Source organism: Nothobranchius furzeri, chromosome 9, assembly GCF_043380555.1.
Source record: "Nothobranchius furzeri strain GRZ-AD chromosome 9, NfurGRZ-RIMD1, whole genome shotgun sequence".
Classification (NCBI taxonomy): Eukaryota; Metazoa; Chordata; class Actinopteri; order Cyprinodontiformes; family Nothobranchiidae; genus Nothobranchius; species Nothobranchius furzeri.
The window spans coordinates 51723178-51746130 of NC_091749.1; the positions used below are offsets into that span (position 1 = coordinate 51723178).

Here is a 22953-nt window from a genome sequence, read left to right on the forward strand (position 1 = left end):
ACTCTTCCACAGTAAAGGGGAGGTTTACAGCCAGTAGATGGAACTCTTCTGAATAACTTCAGGGTAACGAGGACAATTTTTGATTGGTCCAGGATAATTGTGTTTAGCCTCATCATCGGCTGTTTTCAACAGAGGGCGGTGCATCAGGAAGTGATGACCTGGACGTAGTTGGCTGGATAAAGGCCGATCTGACCGTTTTTCAGCCGTCCTTTACACCAGCCCTGCTCATCCTCCTCTCCTAGCTTCAGCAGCTCTTCACCTGAAGAAACAAAAGTCAGTTAGCTTCTACACATCAAGGCTACGCTGAATCAGTAATACTTTTTATCCTGGGTGTGTTTCTGGAAGTAAACAAACCGTAGATGATGACCTGAACCAAGACCAGGAGAAAAGAGCCCGTGTCTGACTGGATAAGCCGAGCTGAGCGGGGTTAAGCTTTCCCATCCATCTTTAGTCCCATGAGGTTCCATTAACCCTGTGTTCTACTGACCCTGTGTGACGCCTGAACCCAACAGAGGACAGACCAACCACTCTGGTGCTGAACTGCGTCAGGTCGATGCTGCAAATCTCATCCAGTCATTTGCACTTTTCAGTAATCCTGATTAGTGATTTTTTTGTCTTGGTGTTAGAACTGCAGCAGGAATCCTGAAGAACCAAGTGTCTCTATGCTACAGTCACAGGTGATTAAATTCATCTCTAATGATGTCAGCTAGCTGCTGGATCAGGTCTGTCACCCCACTGGGGGTAATAGTGTAAAGTTATGCACTATTTTTTACAACATACATTCTTAATTAATATACGCAACTTTTAAGAATGTGTACCAAAACCACGGTCTTAAGTCGGAAAAGGGGCGAATGCCTTCTCCAGGTCAGGGACGAGCTCCTGCCTCGAGTGGAGGAGTTTATCTCAGGTCTTGTTCACGAGTGAGGGAGAGATGGAGCGCAAGGTCGATAGGTGGATTGGTGCTGCTTCTGCAGCGATGCAGGCGTTGCACTGATCTGCACGAAGGTTTTCAATTTTTATTTAACAGTTAACAGAGTTGGGACACATTTGAGGTCATGAGGAAGCCAATTTCATCTGTGTGCAGCATAGAAGCTAAAGGCAGCTTCACCCTGTTTGGTTCTGACCCGAGGTTCTACCTGCCGACTGTTTCCTAAAGAGCAAGTCACCCCCAAATCAACTTTTTTTTTGCTGATTAACTATATAAACGAGTGTCTAATTGTGCTATAGACACATGTAGTCAATAATTTGGCACTTCAGTGCATCTTAGTTAAAATTTAAATATTCTACTTAAAATTGTCATTGTTGCGCCGTCGTCAGGGAAAAATTCTGCACTGTATTTGAATTTAGATTTGCTACCGCTATTGGCTAAGAGGTACACTATGATGTCAGCTGATACATTATGATGTCACAATGTCGTTGTGCGCCTGTGTGTGTGTGTGTATTTGTTAGCGGCTCCGCCCTCTCGGTCTGCCAGGCAACAGCATTTGTTGCATTTTTAAAACATGAAGTGGGAGTGAAGTAAGTTTCTTGTAGGGGGTGACTTGCTCTGAAGGATCTCAGAGCCCTGCTGGGTGTGTATACAGGAAGGAGATCCAGCATATATTCTGGCCCCATGCCATTGAGTGATTTATAAACTAGTAGAAGCACTTTGAAATCTATTCTGTAGCTTACTGGTAACCTGTGTAGAGATTAGGGAACAGGAGTGATGTGCTCGGTTCTCTTGGTTCTTGTTGAGCAGCAGCATTCTAAATAAGCTGCCGTTGCTTCGCAGCTTTTATTGGGAAAACCAGTTAAAAGACCATTGCAACAGTCCAGCCTGCTGGAGATGAACTCATGAATAAGTTCTCTAGGTCTAGTCTGTCCATGAGACCCCTGAGTCTTGCTATTTGATGAAGATGATAAGAGTAGCCGGGGAGAGGGAAATCTGGGTCTCTCTGCGTAGGCTGCTGCCCCCGTGACCTGACTCCGGATAGGAGGAGGAACATGGAATTACAGCTTTTAAAAGGCAGATATGTTTTAGTTTGTGATAAAAGCTTTTTATTTATATTTCCCCTCAATGCTTTCACATCAGGAATAAAGATGATTTTTAATCCCACTAATTCAAAACCCAATAAGACGATGCCTTAGACTCTTAAGAAAACAAAACCAGCTGTAGCTGCTGGTCGTTATCAATAACACAAGCACAGGTGTGGGTTAATACCTGCTTTAAAGCTGAGCTCGTCCGACTCCTGGCCCGTGTAATCATAGAGCGCTCTCACTGGCACCGCCTCCACCTGCTCCTCCTTGTCGTCTGCTTCCCACACGCCGTTCACCGCCAGCGCCTTCTTAGGACTCTCCTCGTCGGACCAATCTGATGAATAGTCCTTCACCCTGAAAGCCAAACAAACACACACAGTTAAAGATCAGGATCTTTTCCATCCCATCTAGGAGTCTCAGCCTAAAAGTTCTCTAAAATGTCTCTTCTGCAGAATTAAGCTGTTCAACTGGAACATAAACAAGTGAACCACCAGGGGGAGCTCTTCCAGGGCAGGAGTAGGAAAAAAGGTTACATTTAGACACAAAAAGACTTCATCCTGAAATACTTTTTAAAGAGTTTCCAAAGTTCCTTCCAAAGAATAAACATCAGCTGCATATGTTGAGTCAAACAACACCAGCAGAACGTTTTCATTCTGCTGAGTCATCAGGAGACGGGGGGGATTTAAACACACTGCCAGTAGGTCTCACACACACACACACACACACACACACACACACACACACACACACACACACACACACACACACACACACACACACACACACACACACACACACACACACACACACACACACACACACACACACACACACACACACACACACACACACACACACACACACAGAGATTATTTCAATAGGAGGCCATATTTAATGTTATAATAATGAAGGCTAACCTTTTAGTCCCGTCTGTTCTGCTTCTGAGCAAAATTTCAAAGCTGGTCTTAAACAGTTCTTCAAGCGTTAGTTTCATTCATTTTCACTCCAGAGGCTGAACGTTAGAGAAATGTTTTACAGGTGATCCCTCGTTTATCGCGGTAGATGCGTTCCAGACCTGGCCACGATAGGTGAAAATCCGCAAAGTAGGGACACCATATTTACAGTATTTATTTAACAGGTACGTATTCAGTATTCAGACTTTTAAAACACTCCCTTTACATAGTACTGTATTTTTACTTGTTTTTTTTTTATAGTTTTATTACAAAAAGTGCATTTTATGATGAAATTGATGGAAAAAAAACAGGAATTTCTTGATATTTCGAATAGAAAAATACAGCGAATCGGCAAATTTCCCTTGAATAAGGCTCCAAAGAAAGAATCCGCGAAGCCGTGAATCCGCAATAAACGAACCGCAAAGTAGCGAGGGATCACTGTATATGTTTCAGACACTTAACTCTGACCTCTGAGTCATTCAGGCAGGAAAAAAAACTTCTAAACTCGGAGGATGAACCTGTGTTGTGTCAACAGACAACGTAACAAAGAACCTGTTTAAAATAAAGCCCACAGGCACTTTACATGCAGCTCATCACAAAAACACTATTTGTTTGCATTTCTCAGCTGAAACTGCAGATGATAGTTTGGCAGGAAGAAACAGGTGATTTGCAAAGAGCTCTCAACAGAAAACTCTAGATTTTAGATATGGAGGTTAATCATTTTATATCACAACCTTCTTTTCATTTTTAAAATAACACACTGCTTAAGAAGCTGCCACGGGATCAGGTGCAGGGACCGACCGGGAATCAGGCCAAAATGCATTCAAATCCAAATACAAGATAAAAGAAACTTTTCAGTAAAAGATCACAAGAAGATCTGACTGGGAAGAAAGCAGACGTAACGCTATAGTCGAGTTTATTAGTTTTACTGTTTTATGAAGGGATGTGTTGGGAGAAGTTTCGGATCTTTGTAAAGTAGCTGTACGAGTCCCGTCTGGCGTCTCGGTGCTGTTTTTTCCAAGTTCAACATTTTCAAAAAATGTTTCACTAAAAAATGAAGAAAAGCAGATGGTTTTCTGTGTTTTTTGAAGAAAGCAAACAGTAAATATGCTGCTACATCTGGCTGCTCCACAAGGTTTACCTCAGATTTGATTTGATTTCAAAAGTTCTTTTTTAATCCTGAGAAGGTGCATGAATGCAGATGCAGCAGATTATGGAGCTACTGGTTAGAGAGCATTTTGTTCACACAAACAAGGGGACTGTAGGGTAAAAGCTCAACGAAACAATGCACGTGCACACACATACACACAGCTTAGGTGTTCAGTCTAGACGGAGCAGCCCACAGAAACATGCTGTTTTAAAGCTTTACAGAAACACCAAACACAGCCTGCTCATACAGTGGGGCAAAAAAGTATTTAGTCAGCCACCGATTGTACAAGTTCTCCCACTTAAAATGATGACAGAGGTCAGTAATTTTCATCATAGGTACACTTCAACTGTGAGAGACAGAATGTGGAAAAAAATCCATGAATTCACATGGCAGGATTTTTAAAGAATTTATTTGTAAATCAGGGTGGAAAATAAGTATTTGGTCAATAACAAAAATTCAACTCAATACTTTGTAACATAACCTTTGTTGGCAATAACAGAGGTCAAACGATTACTATAGGTCTTTACCAGGTTTGCACATATAGTAGCTGGTATTTTGGCCCATTCCTCCATGCAGATCTTCTCGAGAGCAGTGATGTTTTGGGGCTGTCGCTGAGCAACACAGACTTTCAACTCCCTCCACAGATTTTCTATGGGGTTGAGGTCTGGAGACTGGCTAGGCCACTCCAGGACTTTCAAATGCTTCTTACGGAGCCACTCCTTTGATACCCGGGCGGTGTGTTTGGGATCGTTGTCGTGTTGGAAGACCCAGCCACGTTTCATCTTCAAAGCTCTCACTGATGGAAGGAGGTTTTGGCTCAGAATCTCACGATACATGGCCCCATTCATTCTGTCCTTAACACGGATCAGTCGTCCTGTCCCCTTAGCAGAAAAACAGCCCCAAAGCATGATGTTCCCACCCCCATGCTTCACAGTAGGTATGGTGTTTTTGGGATGCAACTCAGTATTTTTCTTCCTCCAAACACGACGAGTTGAGTTTATACCAAAAAGTTATACTTTGGTTTCATCTGACCACATGACATTCTCCCAATCCTCTGCTGTATCATCCATGTGCTCTCTTGCAGACTTCAGACGGGCCTGGACATGCACTGGCTTCAGCAGCGGAACACGTCTGGCACTGCAGGATTTGATTCCCTGCCATTGTAGTGTGTTACTGATGGTGACCTTTGTTACTGTGGTCCCAGCTCTCTGCAGGTCATTCACCAGGTCCCCCCGTGTGGTTCTGGGATTCTTGCTCACCGTTCTCATGATAATTTTGACCCCACGGGATGAGATCTTGCGTGGAGCCCCAGATCGAGGGAGATTATCAGTGGTCTTGTATATCTTCCATTTTCTGATAATTGCTCCCACAGTTGATTTTTTCACACCAAGCTGCTTGCCTATTGTAGATTCACTCTTCCCAGTCTGGTGCAGGTCTACAATTCTTTTCCTGGTGTCCTTCGAAAGCTCTTTGGTCTTGGCCATAGTGGAGTTTGGAGTCTGACTGTTTGAGGCTGTGGACAGGTGTCTTTTATACAGATAATGAGTTCAAACAGGTGCCACTAATACAGGTAACGAGTGGAGGACAGAAAAGCTTCTTAAAGAAGACGTTACAGGTCTGTGAGAGCCAGAAATTTTCCTTGTTTGAAGTGACCAAATACTTATTTTCCACCCTGGTTTACAAATAAATTCTTTAAAAATCCTGCCATGTGAATTCATGGATTTTTTTCACATTCTGTCTCTCATAGTTGAAGTGTACTGTACCTATGATGAAAATTACTGACCTCTGTCATCATTTTAAATGGGAGAACTTGCACAATCGGTGGCTGACTAAATACTTTTTTGCCCCACTGTAAATCAGAGAGAGAGAGAGGGAGAGAGAGTGTGTGTGCACAGAAAAGAGAAACTCCTTAACATGAAGTGAAAAACTCTATAAACCAGCTGCAGTTCCACTTTGGCTCCGTTTTAAAGGTGCAATAAGTAAAAGTGCTACAGTAAAATAATCACAGAACAGGCTAATGTCTTAATCATGTTGGAAGGATGGTTACATTGAAACACATTTCCTTCTCAGCCGGCTAGGTGGAGGCCAGTTTTATTTCTTTTAAAACGGCCCAAGAGGGGCGTAGTCATTTTTACAATCTGTCCTGCCTCCATACTTCCTGATTCCAGAGCCAATCATGTGTGAGCCTGCAAGGCTGTGAAGTCTGCAAACGCTGCTACATTTGTAATTTGACACCGGCCAGCAAAATGCAGCAGAGCTGTGAATAGTATGTTAGCCAGCACACGGAGCAGCTAAGGAGTTATTTCTTGCACCCTTAAGCCAAAAAAATCAAATTTACTAGAATCTTTTAGTTTTGGGCCCTGTTCCAATACTTGCACTTCCACATGTCATCCAGAATCTTCTGGCACTTAGCAGTGGCTGGAAACAGCTGCTCAGAGTAGGGCTGTCGCGGTTGAGGAATTCCCCCTGCGGTGATTCAGGGTGACTTAATATTGCGGTGTGCGATATTATTGCAGTCCTTTTTTTATTGCAGTACTATCTAAACATAATGTGTACACATTTAAAAAAGGTTAAAAATTGCCGTGCCTTCTTTTATAACACTTTACTGAATGCAGATCAAAGGGCAGTAACAACACAGATCGCAGTAACATTTGTTTCTCCGACAGTCAGAGTCCGACTGAACTTAAAAACAACAAAATTCAGGAGCTTAAACTTTTAAATGCAAATTTGGCTGCAGCATCTAACAAATAAGAAACAAGTCCCCATTTTGTTTAGTTGTTTAAAATCAAGCATAAAAAATTACATGTACCGGGCGCGCGCGCGCCGGGGGGCGGGCGCACTATCATTTCACTTTCACACACACGAATGACGGTGATTTATAGCTCGGTCACGTCCTTGTTACCCACAAGGAAAACCAGCATGTTAACTACGGTTTGAGAGAGGATCTGAGAGGGGTGGCAACATTTCCAGCAACATTGAAAACCCTCTCGGATGGTGCGCTCGTTGCACTAACACACACGTACTTGCGTGCGAGTAAAGGGAATCTCTCCCGGTTGTTGCTCCACGATGTCAGGGGGGTTCTTTAGGGTGGATGCATTCCTCCTGCAGGTAGCGAGTGAGCTCCAGCTCGGCTCAAACTCTCTTCGGGACGGTTGCAGAAGCAGTGCTTTTCCGGGACTTCAGCAGGTCTCCGAGCGTTTATTATTATTTTTTTGCCACTGGTGGCAGCTCTGTCTCGGCCAAGGACTCTGGCTGCGCAGCAGCTGACGTACTGAAAACCAAAGTGCTCCCACAGGAGCGAAGTAACGTTTCGTTTTGATACCAGTGCAGCCATCCTTCTCAACATGCATCATTGAGTTGAACCAAGTTCAGTAATCGCGGTGGCCCATGATGCAGCGCGGTGGGCTTCTTCATATTGCGATATTTCATTTTTGCGGTTACCGCGACAGCCCTAGCTCAGAGCAGACTCATTTGTTTTGAAAGATGACCTGCAGCATTCAAATTTGACCACAGGGTGTCATTCGTACTTCGTGCACTTTTAAGTAGGGATGCACCGATACGATACTGGTATCGGTCTCAGCGCCGATACCAATACCAATATCAGTATCGGTAAAAGTTAACCGATACCAGGAACCGATACCAATGCAGTTGCTTGAAAATGGCTTCACTGTAACTTGTCATTTCTGTTCACCTAATATTTTAGTTTTGTGATGATTTCCATTCAAATATTTTACTTTTTATCTACCTCACAGTCTTCTCCTGTTGAAAGCAGAGAAGAAAATAAAATCTGTATTCCAAATCATTGCATTTTTTGTGTGGTAGAAGTATCGGTATTGGTAATCGGTATTGGCGAGTACTCACATCCAAGTATCGGTTTGGATAAAGTGGCATCGTTGCATCCCTACTTTTAAGTGTGTGAATCCCGATAAAACCCAGACGGCATCTCCATGGTCCCAGTTCCAGTATGTTCCAGATCTCTCTATGTCTGACTGTTTCTACTATGTTCCAGATCTCTCTATGTCTGACTGTTTCTACTATAAGAAAACTCTAATAAATATCTGAGCAGATTTCATCTTCATCTTAATATTTCACCTTCCTTTCAATCCCAGTCTGTCTTTTTACCAGGTCGGTACAAGTTGGGACAGAGCAACTTGTTTGTTTCTGGAATATCAGGAGAGTTCAGAAAAATTCCAGTCTGGTTTTTGAAAACAACATTTCAGTGAAACCATATATTAAAGGTGTCCCAAGGATTTAACGATGGTCCTGTAGGTCCTCTCCAAAGACAACATAGGTGCTAAATAATATAATTTGCACATTTATATGCAAAGTCTTTCAATGTAGAGGCTCCTACACGAGTCTGCAGTGCAACTAAAACATAACTGAAGGTAATCATCATAAATAATCCGCCCAAAAACTCAATTTTGTAAGTGGATCATTTAATGTGCGGTTTTTATTGGAAAGTTTTTTGTGATTTCTATCTGAGAACATGACTTTATAGAACTTTACCAACGATCCTTTAGTCAGTCTCGTCGAACATCATAATGAAGTTGCAGCCAAAATGCAGTTTGGAAGCTTTACTGATTTTTAAAATCATGACTGATATTTTCATGTAAAAGATGAAGAAGCAAGCCTCTCAAGATAAAAATCATGAGGCGCTGATCATCTCAGTCCTTAAATCAAACATCCTCCAACCTTCTGGTTTCCACGGTGATGGGACTGGGCGGGGCGTCACCCCCTCCTCCTGATGAGACAATGTTGGTGAGCGTGACCACGTTCTCCTCAGAGTCTCCTACTCGCTCCTTCCTGCTGATGGAGCGACTCGCCTCTGGAGACCACTCCTACACACACACACACACACACACACACACACACACACACACACACACACACACACACACACACACACACACACACACACACACACATTTGAAGCATATAGTTATTTTGGTCAACATAACTACATTTATCAATGTTTTACAAAGTTTTAATAAAGGGTTGTTTAAACTTTAATAGTTTATTAATGCTTAAGTTTGGAGTTATGAGAGAGGACAGCAGACAGAGTCCTAGGTAATCAAAGTGTGTGTGTGTGTGTGTGTGTGTGTGTGTGTGTGTGTGTGTGTGTGTGTGTGTGTGTGTGTGTGTGTGTGTGTGTGTGTGTTGGGAACAATGGGTCTCTGTCTGCATGTCAGCAGCACTGTGGGAACGCCAGGAGATTCCTCCGAGGACAAACACGTTTCTCTCTGCCAACTTCTTCCTCTGACTTCAATTGGAAAAATCTGAGGAGGCCAAATGAGTTTAAACCCTCCAAATAAAAAAACTACGACAGTGAAAAGGTGAAAAGGTGTTCTCACACATGCTAGAGTGAAAATTAGAAATCTAAATTAATTTAGGGAATCTCATGAGCTGCCATGGTTTTATCTGCTATGTAACATATTGTTTTTTCTACATCTTCTTCTATTAAAACTGCAGATTTGTTGTTTATCACCTCACAGGAGCTTTTGCAAATCATCTGTCAGCATGTCAGAGCCTCAATACAGCACGCCAACACGACTACAAGCTTATAGTCAGTAAAGGCTTAAAGCAGAAATCCAGTTATTTTTTTCAGAGGGCGCCATCTAGAGGCTGAGATATGTATCACACCTTAAGCCCATCTTCCTACTTCCATGATTTCAGCTGGAAAAAGCTCCTCTAGCCAAGCAACAGAATTAAATGAAATTCTTTCATAATTATTAGTCTCATGGTGTTTGTTTATAAATAAACTGTCCACGAAAAAGGTCGCTAAATCCGCATCTGTCTAGATACGTCCTCAAACGCTCACACATGCTCTGTGATTTACATCTATGCAACAACATCTTACAGATACACAACCAGAGACAGGTCTGTTTTGTTTGGATTGCTTACAGGATGAGGTGTTGGAGCATTTTTATTTAAATTGTTGAATAATGACAACATCCCTGCTCCAGATGACACCTCAGGTGCATCCAGGGTTCATGTAACACTGAGTTTCCTACTATTTTTGCTAGAATTACCAAGTAATGTTAAACTTGCAGTAGTCCAAAGGTTCATTAGATAACAGAGAGGTGTTGCTGGGACATTCTGGAGATTTCAGACAGCCGTAGGACATTCTGGTCTTGTTTAAGTGATGTTTTTGTTCTTTTCAGCTGCTTTCCAGATGATTCAATCAGCTGTTATCAGCCTATGATTACTTTTGTCAATCGGCTGTTGACCGTTGCATCCTCTCCACATGGTCAGCTTCAGGGAGGATTGTGTTAAAGTCCATCAGGATTGTTCTAATACCCACAATCCTTCACTTTGAAAAGGTTGAAGCAGAACTCCATGCAACCAAGCCACAACGCCCACTAAATCCTGAGAACTGTAACATGATCTAATGGAAGTACCATGCAGCACTGAACCACTTAAACTTTACTCAACAGCAGTAGGAGTGGTTAATCTAGTAAAACACCTCCAGAGGTCAAAATAACAACAGGTCTGAAAAGTAAGTAATCAGCCTGGTTTCTGCATTCCAGTGTATTACGTTTCAGCTCTTTTGTATGATTTGAAATGAGAAGCTTCACACCCGAGAAGGAGCTAGACTACAGTTGCAGTTGTGATAAAATGAGAAGTACGGGGTGGGAGACAGGATTCCAGGTCAGCCTCTATTGTAAGTGAACAATTAGAAATTACAGAACACAGACTCTGAGGAACAAAGACTGAAAACGTGTGGAACGCTGAGTTAACGTGTAATCATCTGGACTGCAGCTAGCCGAACCATAAAGAAGTTACAGAGAAAGTTACGTTTCCTGTGCCTGACAGTTGGGTGTCTAAGTCAGCGCAAACTGAGAAAACCCCAACCCTCTTTTTAAAAACGAACAGCATCAAAGATGGTAAACGCTAAAAGATGATAATTTCTCAACAAATAAATAAATAAAGTCCTGGAGCAGACTTCGCAGATCTGATAAAAGCACAATTTTTTCATCGCTCAGGTCCATCGGCATCTGTGATGATGGGAATCTGTGTGAACGTTCCCATAACCGAACGTAGGAGACTCCTGTGTGATACCTGGATTATTTTCCTCACAGAGAAAGTATCCCAGATGCTTCTGCTCTGGTGAAGAACGGACCGCGATGGACCAACCCGTAAAAGAACAGGAAGCTCGGTTCCTGCAGCTTTTTCCTCATCGACTTAAAATAATTTACTGAGAAGGTCAAAACCTAATTGTCTGAATTTAATTTGTTCTGTTTCTAAACAAAAAGAACATTAACAGAAACTCTGGCTGCAGTTGAGGGGGAGGGGCAGCTCCCAACGTGCATTCTGGGATGTGTAGTTTAAGCAGGTTCCTACAAAGAGGTACATTTAAAAAACATTATCTCACAGACCAGCTGTGACAAAGATGGGCAAAAGGTGTCAAGTGAAGTCAAAACATCCCTTTTAGAGGTGCTGCTGTGTTGTACAACTGAAACCGACCAGAACAATGAATGTTTGAACAGGTAAGCTAGGAATTATGTGACTCAACCTTTACATGAGGGGGCCAGGACTTGCAGCATCTAGCGTGCCACTTCCCAACGTTCCTGAGTCTGGCGCAGATGTCAATGTGACTTTTACAAATAACACAAAAGAATAAACAGCTGATACACACATACACTTACATCTCTAAATAAACATTTAAAAAAGAAATCAGCTATGAGCTTTCTGCATTCCAGCAACAAGATAAGTAAAATATAAAGTAGTAGAAACACGTGTTTGTGGAAGGTCGTAGCTGCTGGAAAACAATCAAAGAAGTCAGAAGTCTGATGAGCCACAACAGATGAGTGCAACCCTCTGATCTTTATCTGTAAACATTTGTTAGTCCTCAACGACCCAATCAGCAGAGTCGAGGTGAAATCTACAGCTTTTCACAGACAAATGAATAAACCGGAGTGTGTGTGTGTGTGTGCTCCACATTCCTGACCCCACTCACTGTTCTCTGTAACAAAACAAGGCATTCACTGACAACCTGTTTAATATTCAGCACGTCGTGTGGACACACACACACACACACACACACACACACACACACAGTCGTGTGTGTGCCCCTACTCAGGACTCAACCTCCACTTCTTAGGTTGTAGCATTAAGTTAACATTAATGTGACCTAATTTCCCTAAAGAGCAAAGCAACACTAATGCCATCTTTTATGTTGAGTTTTCCATCCATCTATTTGTTTTCAGCTGCTTATCCGGGGTCGGGTCGCGGGGGCAGTAGCCTAAAGCTCGGTTTATGCTTGACGAGTCCACGAGGTTCGCACGGCAAAATCGCGTCATTTTAACAACCACGCCCCTCCACCGCGCCTCCGCACGGCCCAAACTTTCCGCACCGCGCACCTAGGAAATTTTCTAACCACGTGGACGGTCGGACGCGGAAAAACATGGCGGACCGGCAAGAACTAGTATGGCAGAGGTTCGTAAATACAGACATTTGTATGATTCAGCTCTCAGAGATCACCGTGATCAACATGTTGTTAATAATTCTTGGAGCGAAATAGCTCGCACTGTCGGAAAAGACGAGGACGCTGTTAAAAATGCTGGAATGCCATGTTGTAAACAGTAGTTTCTACTTCTACTATGGTGTAGTGTTGGATGCATGCCGTAGAGCTCCATGCTGCCCCGTTCAGTTTGGGAGAATATTGGCTCACCGCAGAGACAAGCCGCATGAACCATAAACGCTGCGAGTTGTGAAGCGCGTTCCATCCGCGAGCCGCATCACCGTGCGGAAAGTAAATGCGTCAAGCATAAACCAAGCCTAAGCAGGAAGGTCCAGACTTCCCTCTCCCTAGCCACTTGAGTTTTTCCAAGTAGGAATGAAACAATCGTAAACTACCGGTACTTTCAGTGTGTGTTTGTGTGTTTGCACACCTCAAACTGGGGCCAGTTCATGCTCATGCCCGGTCCGTGGGTGTTCCTCCACCATCTGAGGTCTTCAGCCTCGTTGGCTACACGAATGGTCTGACCCAGGTCCCAATGCAGGTTCTTAAAGCTGGGGGACAAAAATGCTGATGGTCAGAGATCACAGTGGGAGTGCTCTAGTCATGCAAATGTACAGATTAATGTTCAAAGTTTTCAGATGTGTTCAGTTTAAATCCAACAACAATCTATGATTTTTCTTCTCCGTGTCCTCATCCCACATGGCTGCATCAGTCACACTGCATGAGTTATAAAATTACAACAGCATTTAAGGACCAAAGTTGAAGTCACATTTACGAGACAAAAGACAGAAAAAAGTCCAAATTTGCACTATTTAAGGCAAAACATCTATGACAATAAAACCGACCATAAAGTGCGAGGAAAAATAGTCAAAACCTCTAGAATAAAGGTTTATGTTACCAGAAATGATATTTACATGTGAACTGAGTTTGGTAAATCACAAAGTTGGCGTGTTTAGTCATAAATTAACAAGAAGGCATTCTGAATATTCTCAAAAGTATAAGTGACAAATTTATGAAGACAAAAATAAACTTCAACAACGGGTTTTATTTTATTTTTAGAAAGTATTAGCATTAAAATGGTATATGTGTTTTTTGGGAGGAACCAATCATAAAAGTAATTTTTTTTCCCTTCCAAATGTTTTGTTTTTAGTTGAATTTGCATAAATGGCTTCTGTTCCAGTCAGAGCTGAAGCACAGCAGAGAGGGAGGCAACTCTTAACTCACAGTAGATATTTACAATATGTACAAATCCTGCAATACCAACATACATGTATGTATTTATTGTTCAAAAGCAAACCTGATCGTACCGTTATAAAGCTCGGCTGCAGAGCGGATCACGCCAAATCAGAGCTCAAGTAAAAAAAACACGAAGACCCTGCATCTCATCAGCACCACTAGTGTTTGGACTTGCAATTACAGCCACCTATGATCTAATCATCCCCCAAAGGACAAATGAGTGACAGGACAGCAGCACTTTGGGGGGCCGATTGGATTTCAGTAGGGGCCACTGCCCCTATGGCCCCACCCCTAGAACGTGTCCACTTTTTAACTCTGTATGCTGAGATGTGCAGTCTGAAAAAACTGGACTGAAAGCTAACAGAAAAGCAGCCAAAGTTCAAGAAAATCTCTGTAGGACTTTCAGAAAGCCTGAGGATCAAAGATACTTCAAAAGAATATGAGACGGCCGAACTTCTTGGAAGAAAATATAGAGAAAAAAGCGCCGGATGGAGACTTTTTTCCCATATGAATAAAGCCTTCATACAAGTTCTGATTTAAAGCTCCTTAGGTGTTTTTGTTGAATATTTGGGCCTGAACTTTACCACGGTTACATCAGCCTGTTTAAATAAAAGGAGAGGTCAACCTTTAATGGACAACAGCTCAAGTTTTCTATTAACCCCTGTACACACACACACACACACACACACACACACACACACACACACACACACACACACACACACACACACACACACACACACACACACACACAAAAGCTGTGATAGCTGTGCATGCATTTGCTCTTAGTCACAGTGAATGGTGCATGTCTGTCCTACCTTTCTTTGGCAGACAGGTCCAAGTGTGTGTGGATGTCCAGCAGGACATCTTTAAAGAAGCACAGCCTCTTGCGCTCGGCCTCCTGGGTGAGGTCGAACACCTGCTCCATGTCCTCCATGTAGCGAGGGTTGCAGCGGTTCAGCTCCTCCAGAGCTTTTTGGTAGCGATCCTTCATCTGACACGCAAATAAAAACACCACAAAAAGTTTTTTCATTTGCAACAAACTAAAAGCCTCTATTTTTACAGTTTGGTCATCCAACGTCTAAAACACTGACGAGCAACAGTGAAACCTTTTACATGAGCCCATTTTTCCCACACCAAACCTTCTGTCAGGAATCTTGGCGTGACCTTTGACCCAGCTCTCACCCTGGATTCTCATGTCAGTTCTCTTGTTCGCTCTTCCTTCTTCCATCTCAGGAACATTGCTAAGCTGAGTCCCATTCTGTCTCGCTCTGAACTTGAGACAGTTCTCCACACCTTCATCTCCTCACGCTTAGACTACTGTAACTCTCTTTCCACGTGTCTGAGCAGAACCTCCCTGAACCGTCTACAGGTGGTTCAGAATGCCTGTGCTCGGCTTCTGACCAAGTCCTCCAAACACACCCACATCACCCCGCTTCTCCTCCAGCTTCACTGGCTGCCAGTCAACTTCAGGGTTCATTTCAAGATCCTGGTTCTGGTCTATAGGGCCTTACATGGACAAGCACCATCTTACATTGGTGATCTTCAAATGGGCCATTCCCATCTGTACCGGGTCGGCCCGGGCTGGGTAGCATAGGTTGTTTACATATCTGGGTGGCCTGGTATTTTTCCGGGCCGACCAAGGCTCATTCTCAGCCCTCTTCTCGAGGGGGTCTGCTTCAGGCCGACCAGGGCCAACACACCCACTGCTGACAGCAAATTCACACCTTCCATTAGAGCAAGCCTCTGATTGGTGGGTAGAATCAGTCCACATGGGCTTAAGGCAAGGATGTGTGGAATCAACCGGGCCAGGCTGGGGCCGACTGGGGCTACCCGGCCCGGGCCGACCCGGTACAGATGGGAATGGCCCATTAGTCCCTACACCCCCAGCAGGTCCCTGAGGTCCAGTGATCAAAGCCTACTGGTTGTGCAGCACCAGGCTAAAGACCAAAGGTGACAGATCATTTGCTGCTGTGGCCCCCAGATTCTGGAACTCTCTCACCCCGAGCCTGAGATCAGTGGACTCAGTGGTCTCCTTCAAAAAGCAGCTGAAGACTCACCTGTTCAAGCTGGCTTTTGTATGACCTTCTTCAACCACTCTCTCTTTATTCTGCTCTCCCCACCTATTCCACCTTCCTCAGGACCCACTGATTTCCCTCTTTCCTATTCACTCTCTCTCTTTCTTAACATTTTTTCTTTGAAATCCCAATTGTCTATTTTTTTGCTCATTTTAAATATATTTTTAAACATTTTCTAAATGCTTTTTTATATTTTTACATTTTTCGTGAAGCGCCTCGTGATTTTTATCTTGAGAGGCGCTATAGAAATGATATTTTCTTCTTCTTCTTTTATTGGGTTTTATACTGGCTGCAGTTTTCTCCTTAATCACTCAAAATTCAGATTTTATAATTTCTATGAACTTAGGAGATGCAGTTAAGCACTTGTGCCAATGAAGGAAAAAAGGGGAAGAGTAGACGTAATAATTAAAGTGCCAGAAAACTTCAAAAATAACCAAATGTATCCCAGATTTAACATGAACAAATAAAACCTTCCCATCTTATTAAAACAGATCTAAAACCACTCAATTGTGTGACTTCTGTTGGTGAGTTACTTGCTGAGCCTTTTCCCGTTGGACTCAAACTGATCTTTTAGATGCGTGTTAGTGGAATGGTTATGAATTAATTACCATTCCACCAGCTGTAGTTTAGAGAAAGTCTGATCAAACGGACACGTCAGGAGAAGAGCCGTTACAAAGTGTTTCTGCACTAATCTCATAATGCTCACAGCAGTTCATACCAACTTTTCACAAACGTGGTTAATTGAAGCAGAAAGTAGCTATAAAGGAGGCTACTGCAGCACTTCTGGTAGAAATAGCAAAATCCTGCAGGAATTACCCTGAAGTGGGAATTCTCTGACAGTTTTAAGGTTATAAAATAGTATTTGCATGAAGTTCTATGACATGTTTTTAGATTAAAACGGTGACGTAATTCAAAACTTGTTATGCAGCGTGGTTTTTGCTGTGGTTCTCCATTTGAAAGCAGGCATCTCTAAAGAGAAAATATTACGGTTAAACAGCAGGAACGGCAGCAGAGGAAGAGTTATTTCCCACAGGAGATCTAATGAAACAATTCTTTTTAATTTTACTGACATTCAACAGAAGAAGATTGAAGGAAAGAGACCTGCAGATGTGTCATGCGAGTGATGAATAGATCAGATTTGATCAGAACAAAGGTGAACAAATGCATTAAGGCTTAATCCCAAATCTGCATCGGAACAGGACCGTCCTACTGATCTGTCCCTGCAGTACACCATGCTCAAGAAACCACAGGTATTGTTGCGCCAGCAGCCTGAGTACTTTTGGTTTGAGCTGTATTTGTTTTTCAGTAGGTGTGGTGGTTTGCACCAACTTCATCCTGATGCCTGTCAGTTACTCTCACATGGAGCCACTGGTGACTGTTGTTGTGTCATTCAGAAACACTTCTAAACACACATTTAGACGACTTCCACACGTAAATGAGATCAGGTAGGAAAAAAAATCTATGAACAGATTCATAATTTGTCATTAATGAGATCCTTAAAGTTTAAATAATAACACACTTCCTGGTGTTGACTGAACTGATCTTAAATTTGTGTCAGGATCTTTAGTTTTTTGGGGATTTATTGTTCCCGTCTCCTTGGTTGCCAGGTTTGTGTGGAACAGAGGAAACAAGTCTGGTCATGTTTTAAATGTGAAAACACACACCGGTAGGTTTTACTGGACTTACAGACACACCCTAACTGGTACAAGTGGAGCTGATCATGTATGTGTGAGTGTGTGTGTCGTACTTTATCAGCCTCCTGGCTGCAGCGCTCCACTCGGGTTGTGTATTTGCGAACTTCCTCCTGCGACTTGGATGGGTCTGCTTTGGCGTGCGTTTCCCTGGTAAAAGCCGTCCACTCCTCCTTCTTGGCCTGGTGGTAGCTCTTCTTACTGGACTCCACCTTGAAACACAGGTTTCAACACATTTCTGATATGAAATCAACAAAACATGATGGCATCCTATGTGAAACACAGTGGTATGTCCCAGGCAAGACCAACGGATTATCTCAGGGGTCTGCAACCTGTGGCTCTACAGCCATAAGTGGCTCTCTCAGTCATCCACAATGGCTCTAAATACATTTCACAGAAAATTATAAAAAATAAAATAAAATAAATAAACTCATGTTTTTAACTATTTAATTAGGTTTAAGCAGCTTTATGGAATAACTGCATTGATATTCCACTAACGACACTAAAAGAATCAGAAATTTGTTTTCTGCACATAAAATCCCTTAAATATTTGCTCATGTTGCTGTAGCCTCCGGAAATGGTCTGTTTTTCAAGCTACAGGTCACCTCTTCAGTATCGGGTCATTTGGAGACATACGTCTTAACTGGTGCTTTAATTTACAAGAAGATACTGTTGCCTCGCCAAGGTCTTTCCACGCTCACTCTTATCCAAGACTGGTTTTTATTCACAGCACAAGATGGATGAACTTTCAAAATTAAATCATATAATGAACAAGACGAGTAAATAATCATACGGTTGAATGAACAATAATGATTGAAGGATAATTAATAACAATGTTTTGATTAATCTGTGTTAAATTACTGTGGATGAATATTATGATGTTATGATCAGTAACTTTAGATTTAACAAGTGAATCACTATCTTCTGACAGCTCACACACTCAGACACGTAACGATGACAAGGTTAAGCTAATATCCTGACACACTGCTTTCTGTTCCACCAATCACAACTCCTGTACCTGTCGCGAGGTGTGTTTTCTGAGGTTTTTTGGTAAAATCCCTTCTACATGTCAAATTCTGATTTGTAAGAAAATCAAAATATGACGATCATAAAAACAGAGCTCACGTCACAGTGAGTCAGTTCCAGTTCCAGTTCTAGTTCTTGTGAGTTCTTGTGAAAGCTTCGGACCGGCCATCCGGGGCAAAACCTCTTTAACCCAGAGCACCTTTTGACAAGCTGTCAAAAACCTGTTGCAAGCTACAGCTGACCGCAAACGGTTCCTTCAGAACAAAGCTGAACCAACTTCAACTTCAACTCCTTAAGAGTTATTCCTAAGATGCAAATAACAACTGTCGTGACCTGAAGACAACTCGAGACCGGGAAAGTCCGTACTGCGGTTTCTTCTACGGACTTCGGTACCTCTGGGGTCCCTGGACCTCAACATCCCGGATCTGCCACGGGGGTCTTCGATCAGGGTACGTAGACTGGACAGACTGCGTCTCATGTGTTTTTGGTAAGAACCAACTTTGTTAGTTTAAGGCAGACCAAATTCACTCCCACTCAGAACTCAGTTTCTCCAAATACGAGGATTCTGATAACATCACATTCACACATCATCACACCTCAAATTCCATCCACATAAGGTGTCCGAGTTGTCATGTTTTAATTGTTTAGAAAATACATTTCTTGCTTTTTATTAACTTGACTCCCTTCTTGAATTAATACAAAGTGTTCTACAATCCCCGAATAAACAAAGAATTCTAAATCTTCTGGTTAAACATTCAAGACCAATCAAACTGGATTTCCATATTTATATGGAAATTCACATCATATGGGTCAAAGTGTAGTGTAGTATATTAAGCTTTAAAAGCACCCAAATACATACAATAATTATCCCATTACACTTCTTCTGTACAGGTTTCAGACCGCTGGGTTAAACTAAGATAGCTGGCACGACTCCCCTGGTTTTCTAGGACTGATTTGATCAAATAAAATGTGGTGAACTCACCTCTTTCAGCTTGCGGACCCAGGGTTTCTGGGCTTTCCTAAAGCCATCGTCTGCATCCTTGGTCTCTTTGAAGCCTCCCATCATCTGCTTGTGGAAAGCTTCTTTCTGCCAGCTGCGAACCTTCTCGCTGTCCTCGCCAGCCAGACGCTCTCGCAGCTCCAGGTGCAGCTCGCTGAGACGATCGGCCGCCTGCATAAAGGCATGCCACGCCTTCTCCACAGTCCCATACTGAGGACCTAGTGATCACAAATGAAGACGAATCAAATCAATTAAGTGTACTAAACCCACCTCTTCAATTAGGTTATTGGAGGGGAGTTTCTGATAGCTTCAGTTTGGAGAGACAGATTAGTTCTGGTTAAGCACATGAGCCAGGTTTTCATAGCCATACTTTCATGTTTTAGGTTATTCTGCCAGATGTTTTGAAATTCCAGCAAGAATTATAACTGTAGCAAATTTCTGCTTAAAACCACAAAGACCCAGGTGGGTAGCATCACTTAAACTTGACTTATTCATATTGGTGAAGGTTTAGCCTAGAAAGGCCTTTGCTCTGCAGGTTGGCCTAGCTATGCTACAGACGTCAGCAGGTCAGCCACTGACCCGAACAATTAGAGGTCTGGCCAATCACAGCGCTCTACGTTTATAGAGACGTTGAGCAGTGTTGTGGACAAATTTATGTTAATTAATTCTTGATCATTGATTCAATCAACTGAATGTAAATGTATTGCTCTATGCCTCTTTGATCATCCTCACTCATTCACACACCCACACAAGCTTCACACACACACACACACCCACACAAGCTTCACACACACACACACACACACACACACACACACACACACACACACACACACACACACACACACACACACACACACACACACACACACACACACACACACACACACACACACACACACACACACACACACACACACACACACACGCAATCTCTCTCTCTCCCTCGCACTCCCCCTCTCTATAAATAAACTCTGTGACCGGATGTTCGGGGCATTTTGCCTCGTGCATCTTGCCACAGTTATAACTGTTTGACTTGTTGTTCATTGTCTCCTTTTTCTCTCCGACTATAAGAAATGGGTTATTGATAAACATATTGATAAAATCCATGACAAGCGGGATTAGCATCCGAGCTGCGACTGAGATACCCTAACCTTAAAGATCAGAAAACAGCTGAGGAATGGCGCTCGTTTCAAACGGCTCTGGCAAAAAGACTTTTGTCTGACACGAGCAGATAGAGGTCCTTCATTTCTAAAAAGGTTGAATCTTCTTGAATTGGGATTCCATATCAGATTTATAAATGAGGTTCAGGAAAAACCTGTTCAGCCAATAAAGAAACAACAGTTATTTATTAAAACTACCCATTGGTTGAATTCCTAATATACAGGCCCTTCTAAAAAAAAATAGCATATTGTGATAAAGTTCACAATATCAGTCCAACACTCTGGATGAGCTGAAGGCCGCTATAACACCTCAGCAGTGCCACAGGCTGATGGCCTCCATGCCACGCCACATTGAAGGAGTCATTTCTGCAAAAGGATTCCCGACCAAGTATTGAGTGCATAACTGAACATAAGTATTTAAAGGTTGACTTTTTTTGTATTAAAAACACTTTTCTTTTATTGGTCGGATGAAATGTGCAAATTTTTTGAGATAGGAATTTTGGGTTTTCATGAGCTGTACGCCAAAATCATCAATGTTAGAAACAATAAAAGGCTTTAACTACTTAAGTTGTGTGTAATGAATCTAATATATATGAAAGTCTAATGTTTATCGGTACATTACAGACAATAATGAACTTTATCACAATATGCTAATTTTTAAAGAAGGACCTGTAGATATCAGAAGGTCTCAGAACCAGAGAATAAACTGAACTGACCTTTTTCCACGATGCCCCTCCACCTTTTGGCCCAGTCGCTCAGCTGAAGGGCGTAGCTCTTTTCGATCTTGGCTCTTTCCTGGAAGCAGCTGATGAGTTCGTTACACAGCCGGTGGCCGTCATCAATGCGCTTCACCGTCCTTTTATAGTTCCCTGGCTGCAAAAGCATGCAAACACAAAGTTAAACACTTGTAAAACAGTAGCCCTGAAAAGGACATATGGTGTGCTTTTAGCTTTACCTCCCAGAAGCTGTCAGACGTGCCGAGTTCGCTGACGTCTCCATTAGAAGACATTTTTGGGTCGGCCTTACAGCACGGAATGATGGCAGCTGCACAACAGACTGTAAAGAAAAAGAAAAAATGAAACAGGTGATTGAAGCGTTTTTGTGTTCAACAATCGCTCATCATGAGTCCAACACCTCTCACTCAGAGGATGCACAAACATACAGACTTAATCTGCTGAGACAGATGCCAGAATGAGACGGAGCCTGAAGGAACACTGTGTGCAGCAGAGTTCATGATTGTGTTTTACTCATTAAGTTATTTTTAGGCTTTAAAACTGCTGATGTGACTCCACACTGGGGTTCCACAACCTGACATTTTAGAGAAACACCGAACTGTTCACCCAACCACAAGATAGTCTGACTTTACCTCTAGATTAGGATTACATGGCTTTTAAAATAAACAAACCATTGTTTTGATATTGCAGATTTGAGTAAACACTTGTTTCCCCCACAAATGTTTCCAAAAGGTCCACAAGAAGTGCAAAAAACACTTGAGCATATTTAACTAGCATCGTTTTTATAACATAATATCAAATACAGCATTATGTGCAATCTTACATGTCATCACAGGATCCTGTGTGATGATGCATCAGGACACAGAAGAAAGCATTAATGAAGCTTCAACCACCTGTCCATCATGAGCTACAGGGCTGAGCAGAACTGCATGTGACGGCAGAACAAAGACGACGTTTAACATGACCTGAAGGAACATTTTTCCTTAGCAGTGCAGCTCTGATGCTATGACTGGTGAATTAAACTAGTGATCGTAGGAAACCTTCCTCAGAATTTGTATGAAAGGTGCAGCATTTAATAACCCAGTTAGGCATTACTTGCAGCGAGGATGTTGTGCTTCTACGATAATCAGTTATGTATTGTTGAACTGCAGTTTGCAGACTTGAAAAGGTATCCGTTTCTCTGAAAATGTAGCTGTAAAGAGATATTCCAGTTGATCTAAAACAGATGCAGTACTCCTCTGCTGTGCAATCAACTTATTTTATATTATAAAATCAAGATTTAAATGCATTTTAAATGACAAAGTGTTTGCAGGACCTAAAATATGCACCAAGAAATGAAGCATTTGGTTGTGACTGCAGGTCGTTGGTCAAACACAGGTGAACAGTCAAAAGCCGAATGTATAAACATAAATGTGAATCTAGCTAATCCAGGGTATCTGCAGGTT

General features: G+C 42.4%; 1 protein-coding gene across 3 annotated transcripts in view; it reads right to left on the reverse strand.

The window, feature by feature from the left end:
• The window catches only part of pacsin3 (protein kinase C and casein kinase substrate in neurons 3), a 41158-nt gene continuing 18205 nt past the window's right edge, over nt 1-22953 (reverse strand). For all 3 annotated transcript variants that reach the window (XM_070554924.1, XM_070554926.1, XM_070554925.1), the window contains 9 exons: nt 21730-21830; nt 21491-21647; nt 19594-19829; nt 17642-17797; nt 14635-14810; nt 13011-13131; nt 8812-8957; nt 2201-2370; nt 1-259 (listed from right to left, as the gene is read on the reverse strand). In XM_070554924.1, coding sequence (XP_070411025.1) covers nt 144-259; nt 2201-2370; nt 8812-8957; nt 13011-13131; nt 14635-14810; nt 17642-17797; nt 19594-19829; nt 21491-21647; nt 21730-21783 — 1332 coding nt within the window. In that variant the 5' untranslated portion in view covers nt 21784-21830 and the 3' untranslated portion in view covers nt 1-143. The remainder of the gene's footprint in view (nt 260-2200; nt 2371-8811; nt 8958-13010; nt 13132-14634; nt 14811-17641; nt 17798-19593; nt 19830-21490; nt 21648-21729; nt 21831-22953) is intronic.